Source organism: Manis javanica, chromosome 8 (genome assembly GCF_040802235.1).
Source record: "Manis javanica isolate MJ-LG chromosome 8, MJ_LKY, whole genome shotgun sequence".
NCBI classification, from domain to species: domain Eukaryota; kingdom Metazoa; phylum Chordata; class Mammalia; order Pholidota; family Manidae; genus Manis; species Manis javanica.
Window position 1 is genome coordinate 46,396,716 of NC_133163.1, and position 20,518 is coordinate 46,417,233.

At 35.4% G+C, this 20,518-nt stretch overlaps 1 protein-coding gene across 7 annotated transcripts in view; it reads left to right on the plus strand.

Moving 5' to 3' along the window:
* Positions 1-17,405, plus strand: part of DDHD1 (DDHD domain containing 1) — an 88,584-nt gene extending 71,179 nt beyond the window's left edge. For 4 of the 7 annotated variants that reach the window (XM_037016165.2, XM_017681212.3, XM_037016166.2 and 1 more), the window contains 5 exons: positions 3,845-3,994; positions 5,861-6,113; positions 7,038-7,229; positions 9,802-9,885; positions 14,750-17,405. In XM_037016165.2, the coding sequence (XP_036872060.1) occupies positions 3,845-3,994; positions 5,861-6,113; positions 7,038-7,229; positions 9,802-9,885; positions 14,750-14,931 (861 nt within the window). In that variant the 3' untranslated portion in view covers positions 14,932-17,405. The remainder of the gene's footprint in view (positions 1-3,844; positions 3,995-5,860; positions 6,114-7,037; positions 7,230-9,801; positions 9,886-14,749) is intronic. The other 3 variants (XM_037016167.2, XM_017681215.3, XM_017681216.3) reach the window with 1 other exon arrangement.
* Positions 17,406-20,518: the final 3,113 nt, after the last annotated feature.

Below are 20,518 nucleotides of genomic sequence, written 5' to 3' on the forward strand. Positions count from 1 at the left end.
AGAAAGAAAGTTTGCTTATTCCGTTGATGTAGCAATTCAGTAAATATTTATGACGTTCCTGACCAATGCATAAAGTATTTTGCTATGGTGTATGTATGTATATGCATATATATATCATGTAGAAAAGATTTACATAGCTTTGTTTTTCTATCTCAACTATTTTTGTATCTTCATCCTTTATTCTTTCCTCACTTTACAGAAGAAGTGGCCTTATTCCTTTCAGAAATCAGTGTTTTTATCTGTCCCTTATTTCAAATGCTGCTTCTTATATTTTAATTTTTCTTTATTTTCAAGATAATGTATTCATTCATATATACTTTTTCATTTGGAAAATAGAAAAATCACTCCAGTGACTATGTGGAGAAGAGATTAAAGTATATAAATTGGGGAAAATCCCTGTTGGAAAACAAAAAACAAAGATGTCAAACATTCATGGACCATTCCCTCCTTAGGCCTAAAAACAGATGCCAATCCAGGAGGCCTTAATCTTCCCTAATATCTGCATGACCAGGCTTATACTATGGACAATGTTCAGAAATTTGTGGGTTGAACCATAATTTTGTACCTATCATTCTCAAATTGGTCCCACTAAAATATTTTGGAAAATGATATGTATATATAGTGCAACATCACTAAGAAGCTAAAGAGTATTAAGCTTTAAGTTAAAGCGTGAGAGTTTAAACGTTTTCTTGATGATATGCCACAGCTAGATACGTCAACATAATTTACTACTATTCAATAATTATGGTATTTTCATTATATGTCAACTTAACTTTTCAAAACGCTTCTATTCTTCAAATTTAGATTTAAAAATAATTAAAACATCAACATTTCACCCTGTAAGAAAAAAGATGAAGGCAAATCTATTCACCTTCCTCTATCCCAAATATTTTAATTCTAATTATTAGATTCCCAAGCATTCTATTTCTCACACCTACATGATTAATTAATAGCCATTTAATTTCTATTCACAGTGATTAATTCAACCTTTATCAAAACAAGTAATAGCTATTCATAATCATAAAGAACAAACTTGGGGCTGATACTTATGTCACTTATTTTATTTATTGGCTCCACAAATTAGCCTTTTACCACATTCATTTACATCCATTACACAACTTTCAGTAACCCAGGAATGCCTATCCCCTAGGAGCAGGAACAGTAATTGATGGTTTTTGTCATAAAACAAAAGCATCCTTGACCCATTTCTTACCCGAAGGCACACATCCCATATGCTATACTAGTAATTATTGAAACTACTAGTCTGTCCATTCAGCAAGCAGCCCTAGCCATATGACTAACAGCTAATATTACTGCTGTCAACTACTAATTCACCTAACTGGAAGAGCAACCCTAGTCCTAATAAGCGTTAGTCCCACCGTGGCTTTTATCACTTTTATTTTTCTTTTATACTTACTATTCTTGAATTTGTGATAACTTTAATTTGGCCTCATATATTCACTGTGCTAGTGAGCCTTTAGACTTACATGATAATATTTAATGACCCACAAACCCATGCATGTCACATACTAAAGCCCAGTCCTTGAGCTCCCAAGAGCTCTGTCTACCTTCTCATAACATCTAATCTAGTAATGCGATTTCATTTTAACATTCAACATTCCTGTTATTCTTCAGTTCATTAACCAGTATACTAACGGTATACTAGTGATAAGGGAACATTATTGGAGAAAGCACATGTCAGGACCACCATACATCATTTGCCCAACCAGGACTTCAATATAGAATAATCCTATTATTTCAGAAATGTTTTCTCATCACTTTCTTCAGAGCTTTTTATTCAAGCCTAGCCCCAACACCTGAATTTATTGGCTGCTAACTACCCACAGGCATTCATCCCCCAAAATCCTACAAGCACCACTTCTTAATATTTCAGTTCTATTTTCACACTCCCCACTGCTTCTTACCTAGGTCACTTTTTCTTTTCACTTTTACTGTGTCTTCCCAAGTACATCACACCTGCCCCCATCCTGTTTATCCTCTGTCTACGTTGCTCGTTTTCCTGGGTTTTCCCTCTTTGCCTCATTTTCCTTACCCCCCACCCCATTCAATATCCACAGGGGTGGATTAAAGGTATGCCCTTCCTGGGAGAGCTCCCTTAGATGTAAACACACCCTGGCAAGCACAGCAATAGGACAGGATTGGGACAGAAGGACATAGAGTGTCACAGGTGTGGGGACAAGGAGAAAAAAAAAAAGATATATAAAACTGGAGGGAGGTACACTGTTATAATATAGTCTAGATAAGAGGTGATGAGGTGAACTGGTAAAACCTTTTGGAATGACTTCTTAGATGTCAGGTATAAATGGGAAGGATGGATTTGGAATGTCTCAATCATAAAGGTGTAATGGAACATATGATAGAAGCAAGGTGGATTTAGGAGGTCAAGTTACTGATTACCATCTGTATATAACCAGTACAGTTGACCTTTCTGGACACCCTGTCCTCCCTTGGCCTCCATGATACTATATTACCCTGGTTCTCTTTCTCCTTTCACTTCCTCTTTTGTAGTTTTACCTCCTTCACCTGCTAATCAAATATAAAGATTCCTCATAGTTCTATGAAAAGCCTTCCCATTATTTTATGTACTTCCTAAATGATCTTACCCCTTCTTTTAGTTTTACAAGTCACTTTATAATGGTAATACATAGACTAGGGTGATTACATATCCAGTTCTGTATTATCTCTTGCTCCTAAGTTTTTAGCTACCTGTTAGTTATGTTACAAATACCTCAAACTTCTTATAAACAAAAACAGGACTTACCTGGAGTTTTCCGGTTAAAATTAATGGAAGCACTGTCTTCCCAGTCAGCCATACCTAAATCTTGTAAAATATCTCTAATTTATTCCTCATTCTCATCTTCATTCAGTCATGTTGATTCCACCCTATCCTCTCTCATTTCCATTTCTGAATGGAACAGCTTGTCTTGCCCAAGTTCAGATTGTCTTGGCTACACTTTTTCCATAGTTTCTAACTTGTCTCCAAGTCCCCAGCCTCTCACTTTTCTAGTTCATCCACACAGCACTACCAGGTTTACTAATCTCCAAACATCCTATCCTCCTTCACTACCTATAATATATAAGTCCAACTTCCTTAGTCAAACAGTCAAGGTTGTGTACATTCCCATTCCAAGCTGTATTTTCCCACACCCAATTTTTCAACCATATCAGACTATTTCTATTCTTTAAATTAAGCCAGGTTCCTTCCAGCCTCTGCTTTAGTTCATTTGGTTCTTTCAGTCTGGAATGTCCACCTGTCCAGCCCCAGTGTCCCAGTCCCAACTGTGGAAATCCCATTCATCTTCTATGGCCAGTGTAAATGGCTCTTCCTTTGTAAAACCTCCAGAGTTGAAATTAAGTATTCCTTTCTCTCCTCTCATATAGCACTTTTCCCCTGTATTATGCTCTCATTTTATTCTGCTTCCCCCATAGGATTGTAAACTCTGTGGAGCTCTGCCTTATATGTCTTTATATGCACAAAGCACTTAGTTTATTAATTCACACAAAATAGTAGCTTAACAGATCTTTGATCAGTGTATAGGAGCACACAATGAAGTGATCTTCCTTCTCCTTGCTTCTCATTCTTCATTTTCTAGTAGATTAAAGGTAATAAAGTTGCTCCTAGAAATAGATTGTTTAGAATAATTAATTGTTGCCATATTGTTAACAAAAAATGCAGTACCATCTGGACAGAGCTTGTGAAAGAAATACTGTATTTGAAGATGATTTTATTATTTGTATTTTACCATATATTATTATGTTGTCCCAAATTCTGTTGAAAAGCACTTCACAGTTTTTAAAATATAGGATGACTTTATAATTTTAGGTTGAGAATTTCTTCTGCATGGGATCCCCACTAGCAGTTTTTTTGGCACTGCGTGGCATCCGCCCAGGAAACTCTGGAAGTCAGGATCATATTTTGCCCAGAGATATTTGCAACCGATTATTAAATATTTTTCATCCAACAGATCCAGTGGTGAGTTGCAAATGTAGACATTTTTCTCTCAATATTAAATTGTTCCTAAAAGAATCTATAAGAAATCTTTCAAGGTACCACTGAATTAATGAGAAATAGTTTGTGTATCTGATTATATTTGCATAGGTTCATATTTTTAAAACATTTGTGTTTTGATTAATTTAGAGCTCAAGAATTAAAATACCTTGGCGATGATCCATTTATGTTACAGTATTAGAGCATAATGTAAAATACTGTCTCCAGACAACACAAAGGACAGGGGCCTTTCAGACTTTTGAATTAACCAATTATGATAATAACCTAGCAATCATAAATTTTGAAGATCCCCCTTTAAATACTTTCTTCTCCAAAGCATGCTACACAATTGAAATATGTTTAGGAGATGTTCTTAGAAATGGAATTATTTAAATATTATGTATTAAAGATGAGAAAGTGGAAGAGTTTATGTTATTAGCCTGGTGGAATTATGAAATTTGGGGTTTTTACAATTCTCTACTTTTGTATTATAAATAGTTTTTTTAATACAGGTGCTCCAAGGATCTTGCATTCACGTAAAACAGTATAATGCCAAGTAAGATTTTTAGATGAGAAAAATGCTTTATTAAATCTTTTTGAGGACGAGGGTATATATAACTAAATTTAAAACGAACTTTTGAATAGCATTCATTCTCTGAAAAGTAGCTTTATATAATTATGTGAAGTCTTTTGAAAGATCTTAGCTAATACCAAAATAATATAGCATTGATTAAACACGAGAATTTTAGAAAATTTCCCATATGTTAAAGAATCAAAACTGCTGTATTTGAGAAGTAAGTTTCACTGAACTGGAATCTGATACTAGATTCACAAACAGACTGCACAGTCTTGGCCAAGTCACTTCTGAGACTGTTTTTTACCTGTGTGATGCAGATAATATTTTACCTTGTAAGGTTGTTAGGATTAAGTAAACTGTGAAAACACCCAGCTAGACATTAAATATTTCCTTACCATACATTCATTTTACTCATCCTCTTATAGCTTGAAAATGAACTTGAGTTCATTGGGGAACTCTGAGCTTTTAGTATATACCCTGTCCTTTGTATAACCTTAAACTTTGTTATAAAGAAATGTTCCAAACTCATTTTATTACTATTTTTATTATTAATTTTATAGTTTTTCTGTGATCTTTTTTTAAACAATGTTGTTTAAATAGTGTATGCCAGAACTGTGCTAGGCAGTTTTTACAAACAGTATCTATTCTTCCAACATCCTTGTGAGGTAGGAAGTATTATCTCCTTTCTATGAATCAAGAAATTGATGCTCTGAGACCTTGTGACTTGGTAAGTGTCATACAGTTAATAAGTGACAGAGGCCAGAAAATGAATTCAGGGAATTCTGATGCCACAACCATTGCCTTTTCTGCTTTATCATCCCTACTTCACATTAGACAAAAGGTTTTATATCAGCATCTAATTTGTGCTGTTATTATATTAATCTATTTGAAAATAGTTTAACTTGTGCTCCCAAGAAAAACCGATTTACTTGCTGTGTTCCAGTTTACTGCTTTAGCTTTGTTTGTGAGGCTAATATAAGTCTAATTGTTAGATGATATCAAAATATAATAAAAATGAATCTATTTCTCTGAAAAATGAATTAATGGGTACTGTTAGCCTAATCCTTTTTCCATAATCTCATCATTAAAGACATATAATTAGACCAACAACACATTATTAGCAATGAACAAGTAGAAATAGATGTTAGAAATATCAGGTTTTTTAAAATTACCTCTACAGTCTACTAAGCATGCAATAGAATAAAAATAAACAGTTTACTAAAATCCAAGCATTGTGCCTTAATGTTGTGTTTCTTTGAATTCTTTTAATCAAGGCTTATAGGTTAGAACCATTAATACTGAAACACTACAGCAACATTTCACCTGTTCAGATCCACTGGTATAATACTTCCAATCCTCTACCTTATGAGCATATGAAGCCAAGCTTTCTCCACCCAGCAAAAGAACCTACCTCAATTTCAGAGAATGAAGGCATTTCAACAATACCAAGCCCGGTGACCTCGCCAGTCTTGTCCCGCCGACACTATGGGGAATCTATAACAAATATAGGCAAAGCAAGCATATTAGGTAATTTCTCTTAAATATTTCTTACCAATAAGAACTTTTTATATGGGCATTAAATTTTGGGTACTTGAAAATACTTTATGTAGTACAAAACATCTAACCATTAATTCCCATGTTTAGAATTAACTATCCCCTCATTGTTTGTATTTGAGGGCCAAAAGCCCAGACATTCTCTAACTAGGTCAGACCTTTAGTTTTAGACTATGACATAGCTTAGATGGGCAAGAAAAGGTATAGGAGTCAAGTCCCTCATTTAATCTTACTGCAAGATCTTGGGCAAGTCACAGTTTTTAACGCTCTGCTTCCTCATCTGTAAAATGAGGGAATACCCTCACCAACCATTTCTCTGTTCTGTGTGTGTCCTAAAACTCTCTCAGATTGTGTTCTCTGAGGACCACAAGAATATTTAGTTTCTCTTCGAATGATCTCCAGTACCAGCCACAATGTTTGGTGTGGCACTGGAGCTCAATTATGTGCTGCTTGAATTTGTCCCTGCTTTTGGTTACAAGTCACCTTAATAGAAAGTGCCACAAGGTGGCGCTATAGATATGCTTTATCTGTTGGATTCATTGCTAGTTTACTTTGTCACAGTTTATTGATAACTTTAGAACATTCACTTCAGTAGTAAGCATGTCAGTAGTAAATATATGCCCGTGTCAGTGGCATGGTTCTTTTATTAAAGTTTTATCTTACCAAATACTTAAACAATGATCACTTGAATAAAATAGAATCTTTATACATAAGCCATATTCCTTGAGTTTGTACAACTCTCATTCTATTTAACATCATTTACATTTAGAAACCTACAATATAAATTATAATTTTATTATGTTCCTACCCTGGAAAAACATGACTAGTGGGTGATGCTCTTTAGCTTGGTATGTGGTGTAATTCAGCAGAATGACTGCCCTGTTTTGTGAAATGCAGGGGCTGCTAGCATTGGAAAGGGACTTGGAGGAATGTTGTTCTCAAGATTTGGACGTTCATCTACATCACAGCCATGTGAGACATCAAAAGACTCAGTAGAAGATGAGAAGAAACCAGTTGCCTCGCCTCCTACTACCATTGTGGCAACACAGACCCTTCCACAGAGCAGCTCTGGCTTTCTTGATTCTGCATGTTAGTTCATACCATTCTTTTCTTAAGTTTATACTTTATTTTTTTGAAACTTGAGGAGGGCAGAGAAGATTAAGATATTAACATTAGCAGTCAACTGTAAAGCATACTCAGCTTTTAAGGAAAAAATGCTTTTCTTCTGATTACAGTTTAAGAATAATCCCCAGGTAAATGCAGTTTTACTCTCTGTACTGGTGAATTAATAGTCAAGAACATTAATTACCAGGGCTTGTAGCACAGGGATCTTAAGCATCAAACATGAAACAAATTTCTTTGGCGTAAACACCTCCTGATTTTTATAAAGTAGATTTTTTTAAAATATTGTCTTCTCAACCTTAAAAATTCATGTAATTGCTTCAAACCTGTGCTGTATGTACTCTTGATACTTTTTTTAAAACTGCTGTGCCAAAAGCCATGCTGCTGCTAATCCTCACAGTTCCCTTCATCCAACCTAACTATAAAACCTTCAAAGCTTAAATTGCATTGGATCCACTCTATGGCTTCTAATCCTATCCCAGCTACCTAAAGTGACTGTTAGGTACTCAAGAAGTGAGAGAATGAGTGAATAGTTATGCTGGACTTTGCATTAGAATGGAACTTTTTTTCAGTGTATTTGTAAGGTTTAAAATCTTGAATAGGTGTGAAATTCAATTCACTTAGTATACATTTACTTCAAAAGGTCTACACGGTGAACCTTATTTTTAAATGTCCATTGAAATAAGACTATTAAGTCAAGTCCTATTTTTCCACTGACTTATATATAAGGAAGTGTAGATTCTGAAACAAGTTACCTTCTTTCTGTAACTATAGCAAAAGGAAAACTTCCTTTCTCTGAAGATTTTTAAACAGATTTCATTTCAGGTACTTGTAGCTGTTTTCTTACCTACTCCAAGTTTTAAAATGACCAACCAGCATCCACTGACATCCATAAAACCTACTTAAAAAGGAAGTTCAGGTGTGACAGTCCTAGAGGCTGGATTTTTCTCCAGTCAACCTTACTCTAGGATAATTATCCTGGACATTTCTGATTTGAACATTTCTATTTGGCTCAATAGCAATTTTTTAACTTAATCCTATCTGTGTCAGACTCTTGAGTACTGACAATTTATAATGGCAAGCCTTTGAACACTCTCTAGTAAACTCATTTTAGACTTTGATATTTGTACAAAATTTGTATTTTAGTTTTTTTAAAGAAGTTCCTATACTATTGCTGACTTAAGCTCTCACTTTGGCTTAATATCAGAAATGTAATTGTGAAAATAAAATATTCTGTTGTGACATGCAGATGCCAAAAGAAAACTAAACTTCTGAGGAGATGTATTTTCAAAGGATTTTGTAAGATGGAAGGTAAAAAGCCACAATTCCTTGCAATGTTAATGTGTAACAGTGATGCTAATAAACATGAGGAAGGATGAAGGAGCAGAAAAGCAAGGTAGAATTTGAGCCCCTGATAAAGGGTAATGAAGACAGTAGAATCCATAGGATCTGAGGGCAGAAACTATATTTTAGTTTCTTTACTGTTTAACATAGTAATCTCAAAACAGTAATAGTGAAACCTCCTGTTATTTCAGGACAACAGTCAGTAAGAAGTGCTTAGCTGTATTACATCATTATGTTTTCATTGCTTAACAAAATACATTTTCTGTCATTCTTGCATGTAAATTCTTTGTTGGTCCTAATGGTAAGTTCCTTGTCAGCTACAAACTCAGCTAAATATGAACTCTGTTATGAATCTAATTACATATATTCATCTCTAGACATAGATGTAATTATTAAAATTGGATCTGCCTTTTAAATTAGATCCCCAAGATGTGCCTTACTAACTCATGGACTTGCTTCAATAATATACTCTTTTGTATAGTTCTGATTTAGATAAGTTTCTAATGTCACAATTGCTATTTTGGCTTTATCTTGCAAATCATAAAACCTTTCCTCCTTAAATCTTCTTTCTGGAATTTGGTCATTGTGATCAGGTGATTATTCTGGCTTCCTTCATTCTGCTCACATTGATTGCCTCAGTTCTTCTTGATAACCTTTATTCTGAAGCTACCGACTTTGAGTCTCTTGCTTTTGTAAGATGGACACAGACTTTGAAGTCATGATCACTCAGGGTTTTTCTCCTCGAAGAATATGTGTTGTCAGTTGAAAGCACTTTGTCATCAAGTTGAAACATCTCATATAGCTATTCTTCGATTCTTATAAAAAGTCTAGGCTTATTTCCAGTAGTTTTAATTGTTTCATTTCTTGTGCTCTGCTGTCTTTGTAACATATTATGAAAAGAAAAGATCTGTTTCTTTTTACATTGCTTGCCTCTAGGTTAGAATTTAAGTGAGCTGTAAGTTTGGGGGATATCTGGTATTAACAGGTTATAGCATTGTATTTCCAAGTTAATTAGGCTTACATTTTCCATGAAAGAGCCCCTCACAAAAACCAAAGTGTGTACTTCTTTATGTATGCTAGGTTTACTCAACATATTATTTGGGAGTATTGCTCTAACTTCTGGCCGCTGCATCACTGAGGGCCATCTGTAACCATCAGCCAACTCTTTACAGCATCTTGTGTTTTTTTTTCACAGATTTCAGACTTCAAGAATCGTTCTTTAATCTCCCACAACTTCTTTTTCCGGAAAATGTAATGCAGAATAAAGATAATACCCTCGGTATGGTATATGTCAGGAATAGCATTCAGAATACTATGAAAATGATCTACTTAGACCTCTTCCATTCATTGAAAAATTGAGTCAGTTCTTCTACAAGATAAGCTTGAATGTTACCATTGTAGAATATTTTATATGTATTTTCTTACTGTATTTTCTAATTTTAAATGGTAATGGTCCTGATATTCAAGTATTGGTGAGCCTCTTAATGTGCTAAAGTGTATGATCCTCCTGCACACTCCTGCAAAGAAGGAAGCTCTTACAGAGGGAAAAAGAGCATTAGGCCATTTTCTTTCTTTATTGTCCTGAAAGCATCAAAGAGGTTCACTATTCTTTTCATGTAATAAACTTTGATATAAAAGGGTTTCATAGTATAAAGAATTTAATCATTCCTAGTTATTTCAGATATCAGTAAAATTACTACTTAGGGCTATGGGTATGAAACAGCTGATACCTGATTTCAGCACAGGTATTTAATGTTCTTCAAGAGGTGGTAGGTTTGCTTTAAAAAATTAATATTACTGAATACAAGAGATTTTTCTGTCTCTCTGTTTTCAGCATATTATAAATGTATCACTGATTAATTTAACCAGCTTAAAATCATTATTATACTATTATTAAAATAATTTTATCATTAACTGCCATTCTTTTTTCTACAGTTCCTGTCTTTTCTAAAAAAAATACTGGATTTTTGTCTTTGACAAAAAATGTTACAGGTTTTTCCTTGGATTTTTTAGCCACATATAATTTTATGATTTCTGTATTTAATTGCTAATTTTCATACTTTTTTCTATTTTCAAAAAAACCTCTTGATATAAATTCCAAAACAGTATTTTAATACAACAAATTGATTTAGTTTTTTTGCTCCATAGCAACAGTTTGTGTTGATCCAACTCCATGAATTCCCCTCAAGAGTGATCTTATATATGTGTCCTCTCTGTGGTCCCTGCTCATATAATAGTCATTTCCATAAAGAAATAATTTGATTTGTGTTTCTTGCATATTTAGAGAAAAGAAAATTAATCCACTCATACATTTGACCTGCATTCAAGTAGCCCTCATATCTGCTATCTTAAAACCATCCCAACTACTTAAGCAATTAGACCACTAATCATAGCTACACAAACTGATGCAGATAATAATATATATATAGTTTCTGTTTTCTTTTCCCCTGTTTTCATTAATTCAGCAACTATTTATTAAGCATTTACTTTGAGCCAGGATACCAAGGTAATCACTATAAAAAATAACGAGATAAAATAGACTTCAGTGCTGCCCAGAAAGATATTAAGTGCTGGTGTGGATATTGAGTATTTTCTAGAGGGCATAGATTCTAGTAGGGAAGGTAGGTAATTACATAAATAACTATAATATATGGTAGAAGTGATGAGCCATATAACAAAGATACAGTAAAGGATCCCATCAGTGCTGAGGAATGAAAAAATGCTTTCACCTAAAGAAATCATAGAAGACTGTGAAAATAGGATTTGGGCATGCAGAGATGAAAAAACATTGCAGGGAGAAGAAACAGCATAAGCAAAAGTACAGAAGTGGGAAGCACAGAGTATGCAGAGAACCAGAAGTTAGTTTTCTTGAGTACAGCCAAGGATGAGTGGAAGGGAGTAGTTCAGAATATGATTGGAAGTTTATTAAACCAGATGATAGAGGGTCCAACAAATCTGGCCATCTGGAGACCTTTTTTTTTATTTTTTCATCCACATAGCCCATCTCTTGTTGGGTATTTGACATTGGTATATTCATAAATTAGCATTGGGAAATGATTTTGGCAAATATGATGTGATTATAAAACTTGCTTTAGAGTTTTTGTTATTTTTTTCAAATAAAGGATGGTTGGAGACTATTAAATATATTTGGGACTATGATAATTCCTGAATGTCAAACTCCTAACCACATGAAATGAATAGTAGCTCTGAAGCAGTTCAGTAATATTAAGATACAATATGCCAACAAGAACTCGAGCATAATCTTTCTTAAAATGAATCTTTCACCAGTCATTTGGAAACAGAGTTTCCTTTATTAGTATTTTTAAGTATTTTTCTTGATATCTGCCTGGAGCCAAAAATCGTACAATTATGACCATTATTTATTACTTAAGATAAGTAGTTAAGATCCTTCCATTAAATAGTAGAAATCTGTCCAACTAGCATGCATTTTAATAGTAAGATGCTTACTTTTATTTTTCTGTATTTTTTAGTACTATATCCATGTTAACAATAAGCCTGTGCACAGAAGTCCCTGATGGAAGTACAGTAATGATGACACTTCACCACCACACTGTGTAAATTGCAGGCACTCTCTTTGGGAAACAGGGAGGGAAGCATGCCTTTATGCTTACCTCCTCAGAAAGGAAAATAATCCCTGTTTTAAAACAGTAGACGCAAACTGCTGATAATTATTAATCCAGCAGTCTTTTTCTCAGATTTAGTTCTCTTCAATTATTCAGTATCTCATTCTTTGTGGATAGACAAATCATTTAGGCACTCAGAAAGGAGGACAAATAATGATTGTATTCTCCTCAGAGAAACTAGGAAAAAAATACCAACCCGTGTTGTATTACACATTCTTGATTTGCTAATAATGAGAAAATAGGTCCAGGACAAGTCCATGTAGTTTGGGGCCTAGTTTGACCGAGAACGCATCTCACAGCACATAGGGAAAAGTGGTGGTACTGTCTAGAACTTCATTCCCTTGGGAATTCTGTGATCTGCATAAAAGGGAGCAAGATAGGACATAGGGCCACCTAATTCCATCCATCCACCTGCAAAACCAACACATATGTGAGGTCAACTGCACCAGTGGCCAGACTGCCTATGGTAAACCTTTTGAGGAAGACAAGGCTCATTAGGTACAAGCTGACTACCTAACTTCCATTTTGACAGGGACAACGAACAGATAAATAGGGATAGGGAAGACCAATCTAGCTAACAATTTTTATTAAGTCCCTATAGGTGATAAAACTGACAAGGCATATAATATGATAATTAAATTTAGCATTAGAGTATCTTTTATAAGAAAGGTAGTGTTGTACAACCATATTAGCATATCAAGAATAAATTTCAGGGGACTAAAAATCAAAGAGCCAAATAACTCTTGTTATAACTGGGAAAATCTCCCTTTCTTTGACTTTAAAACAATTCAAGTTAAGACCATTGGACTAGAAAGACATTCTACAGTATAGCCTTGTGGTCTTCACCAACATTGATGTGAATGTTTCCCATCTCTTCTGTTTTTCTCTTATTTCTCTTTTTTCTTTAAAACTAACTTCCGCTTGACGCTTGGCTCTTCTCTGTGCTGGAGCATTCCAGTTTCCTCCCTTTTCATCTTCCTGTCTGTTGTGCTGGAATGTACCTACATCTAACTCAAATGTCCAATGCAATACAAAAGATAAAACGATTAAGACATTATTATCCCACAGTACAAAAGGATTTCAACTCTTTCAGACTTACTGTGAATTAGCTTTATTGTAATTTAAGTAAGAAAAATAGCACTTAAGAAAACTTCATAAAAAGCCTATTTACAGGATTTTTAATAACTAATTTGTATTTATGCTCCTTAACTGTAAACCCTATCTGAAAATGTAGATAGATAGAAAATGTAGATAGATCCATGGACAGTTCCTGCCAGAAAATTACAGTTGAATAGAAAAGTAACTATATGATCACCTAATGGTATTGTCACAAAATACCTATTTAAAATAAGCATTAGCTAGACATATGAAATTATTCTCTAGAGTGGAAAGATTTCCTACATATGATTATCAAATTCCCAGTGGAAAGCAAAACACAACTTTCCAACCTCCTCAGTTTTTACTAGTTTTTACTTATCTCCTGGCACTCTGAACAAAGAACAGACTCTAAGTGTCTGAGTGATAGTGATTTGGGTGTTTTTTCTGTTTTTAAGACATACCCTTCAAAATATTATATGGCTCATTGACAGTTCTTAAAAGAGTTCCTGAAGATCAAAGTATTGTTTTTCTAAGTGATTTATCTCTAAGGATTTGTTAAATGAATTCATTGCAGTTCTCATAGACTTTGATTTGTGACAGTGCTTTTTCTCTAATGGTATTGCAAGGGGTTTTAGGAAAGACTTGATTGAATTCACTGAATCATGGGGACAGCATTGTTAAAAAGGAACTCCTTCCTCCCAAAGATGACCACATTTCCTCTCAGTTTAACTGTCCTAGTCACTCAGTGGACTCTTTTTTGGACAAACATTTACTGAGCACTTGTATGTCCCGGGCACATGTCAGGCCCTGCTGACTCAGTGGAGAATAGGGTGTGTCATAGCTGCCTTTGAGAAATTCAGCCAAGTGGGGAAGAAAACATTATAGGACTGTAAACAGATGGTTATCATCCACCATGTCTACACAGAGCTAGCTGGTGTAGAGGGTCTCCCCAATAAAGGAGCCTTTGAGTGACTTGTTATACTCCCACAGACATCATTGCCTGGCCCATAATTCTGCAAGAGGGCTATTTTCCTTATTTTACTGATTAGACACAAAGATGAAATGGGAAAGCCAGGATTTGAGCCCATTTTCTTTACTCCAAATATACTCTAGATAGCAACTGAATTTTTTTTGCTTTCTTCCTTATTGTTCCGTACTGACCTGAGCATACAAAGCAAAGGACTCCACCCATTAGAGTACTGAGCTACTTTGGCTCTTTTGAATGTTTCTTCCCATAGGATTAGAGTGGAAGGTCACTAAAATAACAATTATTAGGAGATAATTCTTTCTGTTAGATAAATTCTTCTGTTAGATAAATCTTTATTCTCAACTCTGCTAAGTCTATATAGAACATACAGTATTGTAATATTCATTCATTTGTTTGACTTCTTTTCTTTTTAGTGGAATTGGATCACAGAATTGATTTTGAACTCAGAGAAGGCCTTGTGGAGAGCCGCTATTGGTCAGCTGTCACGTCGCATACTGCCTACTGGTCCTCCTTGGATGTTGCCCTCTTTCTTTTAACCTTCATGTACAAACATGAGCACGATAATAATGCAAAACCCAATTTTGATCCAATCTGAACTCTTGAACGACAATAATGGCCCAAAACTTATTTTTTCTGTTAAAATATATGTGTCAAGATAGGAGATTTCAGGTTTAAGTATGTTTCATTTTTATTTAGGGCAAGAAATATTTGCATTTAAAAGCACTTTATGTAAAAAAAAAAACTTTTTTCCAGTCTGAAAGAAGTTAATTATAGTCTTCAGAAGTCATTTTAATTACTTGTCTGACAGAATCCCCTGCAGAGAATCAAGCAAGACCTGGAAGTAAGGAAGGTTTGGATGAACTGCAAAGTTATAAAATACAGTCTAATTTCTCTCAAATACAAAGGCATACTAATGGGTTGAATCTTTGAATCTATCAACCAAAGTATGTTTTAAATCTAAAATGGTCAAGGTCCAGTGTAGTCTATGTAAAGATCATGAGGTGGAATCATTGTTTTAGTTCCACAATTTCTTTGAAAGAATATAACAAATGTGAAGTGTTTGGAGTTTAACTTGTTTAGAAAAACTAATTCTAAAAAAGAAACAATATTTGAACTACTGTATTTATAATTTATTACCTCTAATTGCTTTATTTCAATATACGAAACATTACTTTTTTTTAATGTTTCTTTGAACAATTTAAGAACCACATTTATTTTCTATAGTGTTAAGACCCCTTTTTCTCAACTCCATCTTTGTACTCTTCAGATGAATATATAGACACTGTGGCATACTTTCAGTATTTTTTTTTCATTAAAAACTGGTTTTCACACAAATAACACTAGTTCAATTATTTTGAAAAAAATGAACTTTTTATTATGTCACATGTACCTCAGAGAAAGCTAAAGTGTTCTAAACTTGACACAAAGTGCTCCATAATGGCTGAATTTCATTAACTTTATTGGAAAATCAGTAAACTGCTTTGGAGTAGTGAGTATGACAGCTATTTTAAATGTATAAACGTCTGTGTGCCAAACATTTAACATATATAAAAGGATGGAATGCCACTAACAAATTTTATTTCTAAAGTGTGTAAGAAAACATGATTGTGATGTAAGGCTCAATAGGTCAGGATTCCAAGGCATTGGAAGGATTTTCCTCGGCTGTAATTGTTTCCACAGTGCTTTTCATCTGAGGAGCTCAAAGTGCTATAAGATTCAGTAATCTATGTAGTAGCTCCTTGAGGTAAGTAAATGAGTGTTATTCTTGTGGTACATATTAATATGCTAAGGCACCAAAACATTTAAAGTGCCTTGAATTAGATAACAAAGCACATCAGGAGAGCTCAAATTGAAGCTAGACTTTTATATGCTGTTCAGTGACTGATAATTCACATGTGACCTCTCAGTAGTTTGCAAATAATAATAATGGGAGTTACAGTTCATAACTTGGAGAAATAACTGTGCAGCTAACATTTTACCGTGCTTGACTTACAAGTTCTTGGGTTCTCACACACAGAGGAGGAGTACTTAGCAGGGATCATTAGCTGTTTCCGCACCAGGCCTCACTTCTGAGTGGCTTCCACTAGCTTCCACCTAAGGTGCTGTCTTTGCTTATCCTGTGAGGAATTTTTTAGCTTCCCAGTAATCACCAAACTGGGAGCAAAGTTGGTCAGCTACTCCTTTCTTTACCTACTCCTTTCTTTAGAGTAGGATCTGTGGCTTACTTGCAGGTTTTATGCAGCACCCAGTCCTTTTGTTCATTTTGGCCTTTCATTGAATTTGCACAACATAAAACACTTTTTTTAGTGCTTAAAAAGATCCCAAGGCTCCATGACCAAATATGTGACTCACGAAGAAACCCTTGCTATAAAAGGCTTTTGATGAGATCTTAGCAAGCTGAAGCAATCTTTTGAATTTGAGATTCCTGTGAACTCAGGTCATTTTCATACCTTGTTTATTACATAGGTCTAATTTAGTTCTCAGGAAAATTAAACACCTGTCTCATATGACCATATCATTAAAGGTACTTGAGCATATGTTGCTCTACATGACACTCAGATGCCTAAGAACTTTGAGGAACTCATTCTTAACTGCTAGAATGTGAGGAGCCATTCTCACTTGAGAAGACTGAAAACCTAGCAAACCTTTTAATTTGAGTAAAAAGAAAAGTGTGCTCCCATAACTATAGGAATATATCTGCTTCCCTTTCTTCATAGTGAGAAAACAAAATCAAGTTTAGCCACATGGAATTTATTTGAATTCTTGAGAAGAGTAACATTCAAAACTCCCTTTTCAAAATATCCTGGATTACTAGACATGTTTATTTTCAATTCATTATTTCATCAATAGAGATGGTGATTTTGATTTTACAGTACTCTTATTTCCATGTCTCTGCATGTTATCATGGAATGTACTTGTATATACTCAAGTAATATACAGAGTATGTGTAATTCTGGCTTGATTTAGAAGCTAAGTCAGTTACTGAGTAACATTTTGCAACTTTATTCCCGTAAGTACTAAATTGGCCAAAAAGTTCTGATTTTGATACCATTAAAAGTTTATTCTCTATTTTGTGCACATGCTATGATGCTTCTTCTGAGTACTGGTCAGATCTTTCATTTTGAATCCACTTAGGCTCCCAAGAGTTATTGAAACAGAATACAGAGAATATTTTGGATTAAATCTTCCTTTTACTTTAAAATTGGCCTTTTCTAAAGCCTTTTGTTCATAAATTGATTTTTCAGCAGTAACTGTGCTCATGTAATAATCCAATGTAACTGTATTGTAGAACATAGTTATAAAATGTACCGGGTTTCCCAGTGACTACTACTTTATATGTGAAACAAGCCTTAGGAATCTTAGGTTTTACTTGTTTCTGTTAAACAATATTTGTCAGCCTTTGGAAATTCTTACACTGAACATGCTCTATAGAAGCCCTCAGAAAGTAGCATGTAAACATTCATTCTTACTCTTTCTGTCTTACTCTTTCTGTCTTACTGCGGGCTTAAATATTCTGGTTGGCAAGGCATTTAACACACCATGTCCCAGCTTTGCATTCCCCCAAAATGAACACAAAGGAAAGAAATCATCAGTGCAGTCTGACAGCCAGTTCCACCATTCCCTCCAGTGATGGCATTGGAGCCCCTAAAAAGTGAAGTCGGACCAATCCTAGAGATTCACTGTCAGACCTACAGTAGAGGAAAAATAATCGAATTGCTTTCTGATTAATTGGGCTGATTAATATTTCTGTCTTCTCAGCTACTACATCTGGACAATTGAGAAAACTGAGTGTATGTATTAAAATTATTTTTCGTAATTGTCATGGGAATGGGGCTAAAGAAGAAATTGTGATATTAAAGAAGGGTCAAGGCAGAGCTAGAAGAGGATGTAGCAATTATACACTAGAGAATGAACTAGAATTTGACTAAAAATTGTCTTGAGTATTGGGTAGCTGATTTCTGTGATTATTCTCAAGTTTTCTCTTACCCACATTCTGATCTTGCCCTTGGTCTCAAGCCTCTCCAGGAACCAGGTGGTACTCTGGCTGAATATGAAACACTTGTGTTAAATACTTTTATGGTTGGGTATGAGCAATACGTAAGTTTCCTAACTTCTGTAATAATTGGCCTACATAAAAAAAAGTTTGCTGTATGTACAAAGAGCAGGTTTGGCAGGAAGCCAAAACTCCCACTGAACTCTTAATTTTGCTACATCTAAGATGGCCCTAGAGTGGGTACATACAACCTTCACTGTCTCCCTAAATTCTCTTTTTGCCTCAGTCAAGGAGAAAGGAAGTTTCAAGGAAATATTTACAGTATTGAGCTGCGGGCAGTGCACAGAATGGCAAGGCATAGAATTTCATCTCAGAGGTCTCATTCAGTAAACATCGGTGCTGGGATGGAACATCCTGTTTCTTCAGTGAGATGTTTGAGATATTTCTAAAGAATCCCAAAATTTCAGGGTTTGCACAGATTTTAGAGGTCTAGTGCAACCCTGCTTTAGGTTCACATAAGGATTTAAATAGCATCAAGGTAATGAAAAGGAAAGCGGGGAATGGCAAGTTGGGTTCAGCGCAGAGACTCAGACACGGCAGCAGGGAAGGGGCATGATGGGATCTCTAGGGAAAATACCTTTATGATAGTAGAATTCTAAATCTGGAAAGGAATCTAGAGATCATTGTCCAAGGCATGTTCTGCAGATGTTAACAGATGTCTCAGAGAACAAGTTTGGGAAATGCCAAATTTAAAAATTCCTTCCCAGCAGGACTTTGGCAGCCTTTGATTACACTAAATGCAGTGGGAATCTATCTGGTGCAGTGGAAGAAGGGGAATTTTTCCAAACTCGTCTAACCAGACTTTTTTTAATGGAGAAATGCTGATCACATCTAATCCCTTCATTTTACAGATTCCTCCTTTCATGTGATTCTTTCACTTAACAGGTGTCCACTCCACCCTGTAAGATCACATGGTCAGCCAGTGTCAGTGAGAATCAGAACCTAGTCCCCCGATTCCCAGCTCTGTCTTACAGCGTACTGCCTGTTTCCTTCCCCTAGTAGTAGATAGGGAACTCCGCAAGGGCGGCAGCTGCCTCTGTTTCTTTGTGCCTCCTCTCCTCCCAACCTGCAGCCCTCCTGAGTGACCTGATGGTCTGCCTGCAGCAACCTCCTGACGAGTGGCTCAGGCCTGAGCAACCCCACTGGTCTCCTTTGTCCCCAGGTCCTCCTGAAAGAGTGCCCTGTCAGGCCTGGACAGACTTCTTTTCAGGTCTCAAATTCAAGTACCCAGGAAAAAGCAAAAGAATGAAAAAGTTAAGTATATTAAGAAAAAACAAAATAACAAACATCAGTTTTCCATTCTGATGACAAATGCAAACTTGGTAGGGACACAAGTTGCACAATATTAAATAGTGTTTAATATCCCTTTCATAGTGTTTATAGGTTGGTCTTTTATCAATTCATGACAAATTGGTCCCTTCTAAAACTGTTCCAACATGAGTTAACCAATAGAAATTTTTAAATTTAAGTACTATACTGTTTGGAGAACAGGAGAGTTTTTGCTGTTCTGTGTGTCTGTGTGCATGTTTTCCCCAGAAATAGTCTTTTGGCAGGTGATTAGCATGAACTTTTCCTCTGCTTTGTGTTTGAATAGGGGTGGGACTGTGCTCAGTATTGTCTCTTACCTTATGGTTTTTCATTTATATGTTACCAGGGTGCAACTGGCTTCCTCCCCACCCTGCAGTTGTCAGGATGTATTGGGGAGTTATTCTTTAGGAAGATTACATCTGCTCTTCTGTTGGAATAAGATGGAAAACAAGTTTAATACTTCACCTTTAATGCTCTCTCCTGTAAGACATCGACTATCTGTGAGCATCATTCATACCTCGCCTGAACTATACACACACACCCTACCATCTCTGCTTGGCCTCTGGAAAATACTTGACTCCCTATGAGCTTTGTCATAGAAAAGTATAAGCATTTTCTGGTTCTGAGGCTATCATAATAAATCCAAACTCTGCCAGTAAGAGTCTGGGAAGATTTTTTGCTTTTTGCTCCTAGGTACATTTCTCTGAGCAGCTAGCACTATGATTCTCCTGAGACCCCCTACATTGTTTCCTTTTATCACCTTATGTTCACTCTCCCTAGCGGTATTGCATGCTGTCCGTGACTGCAGTAAGAACTCTCA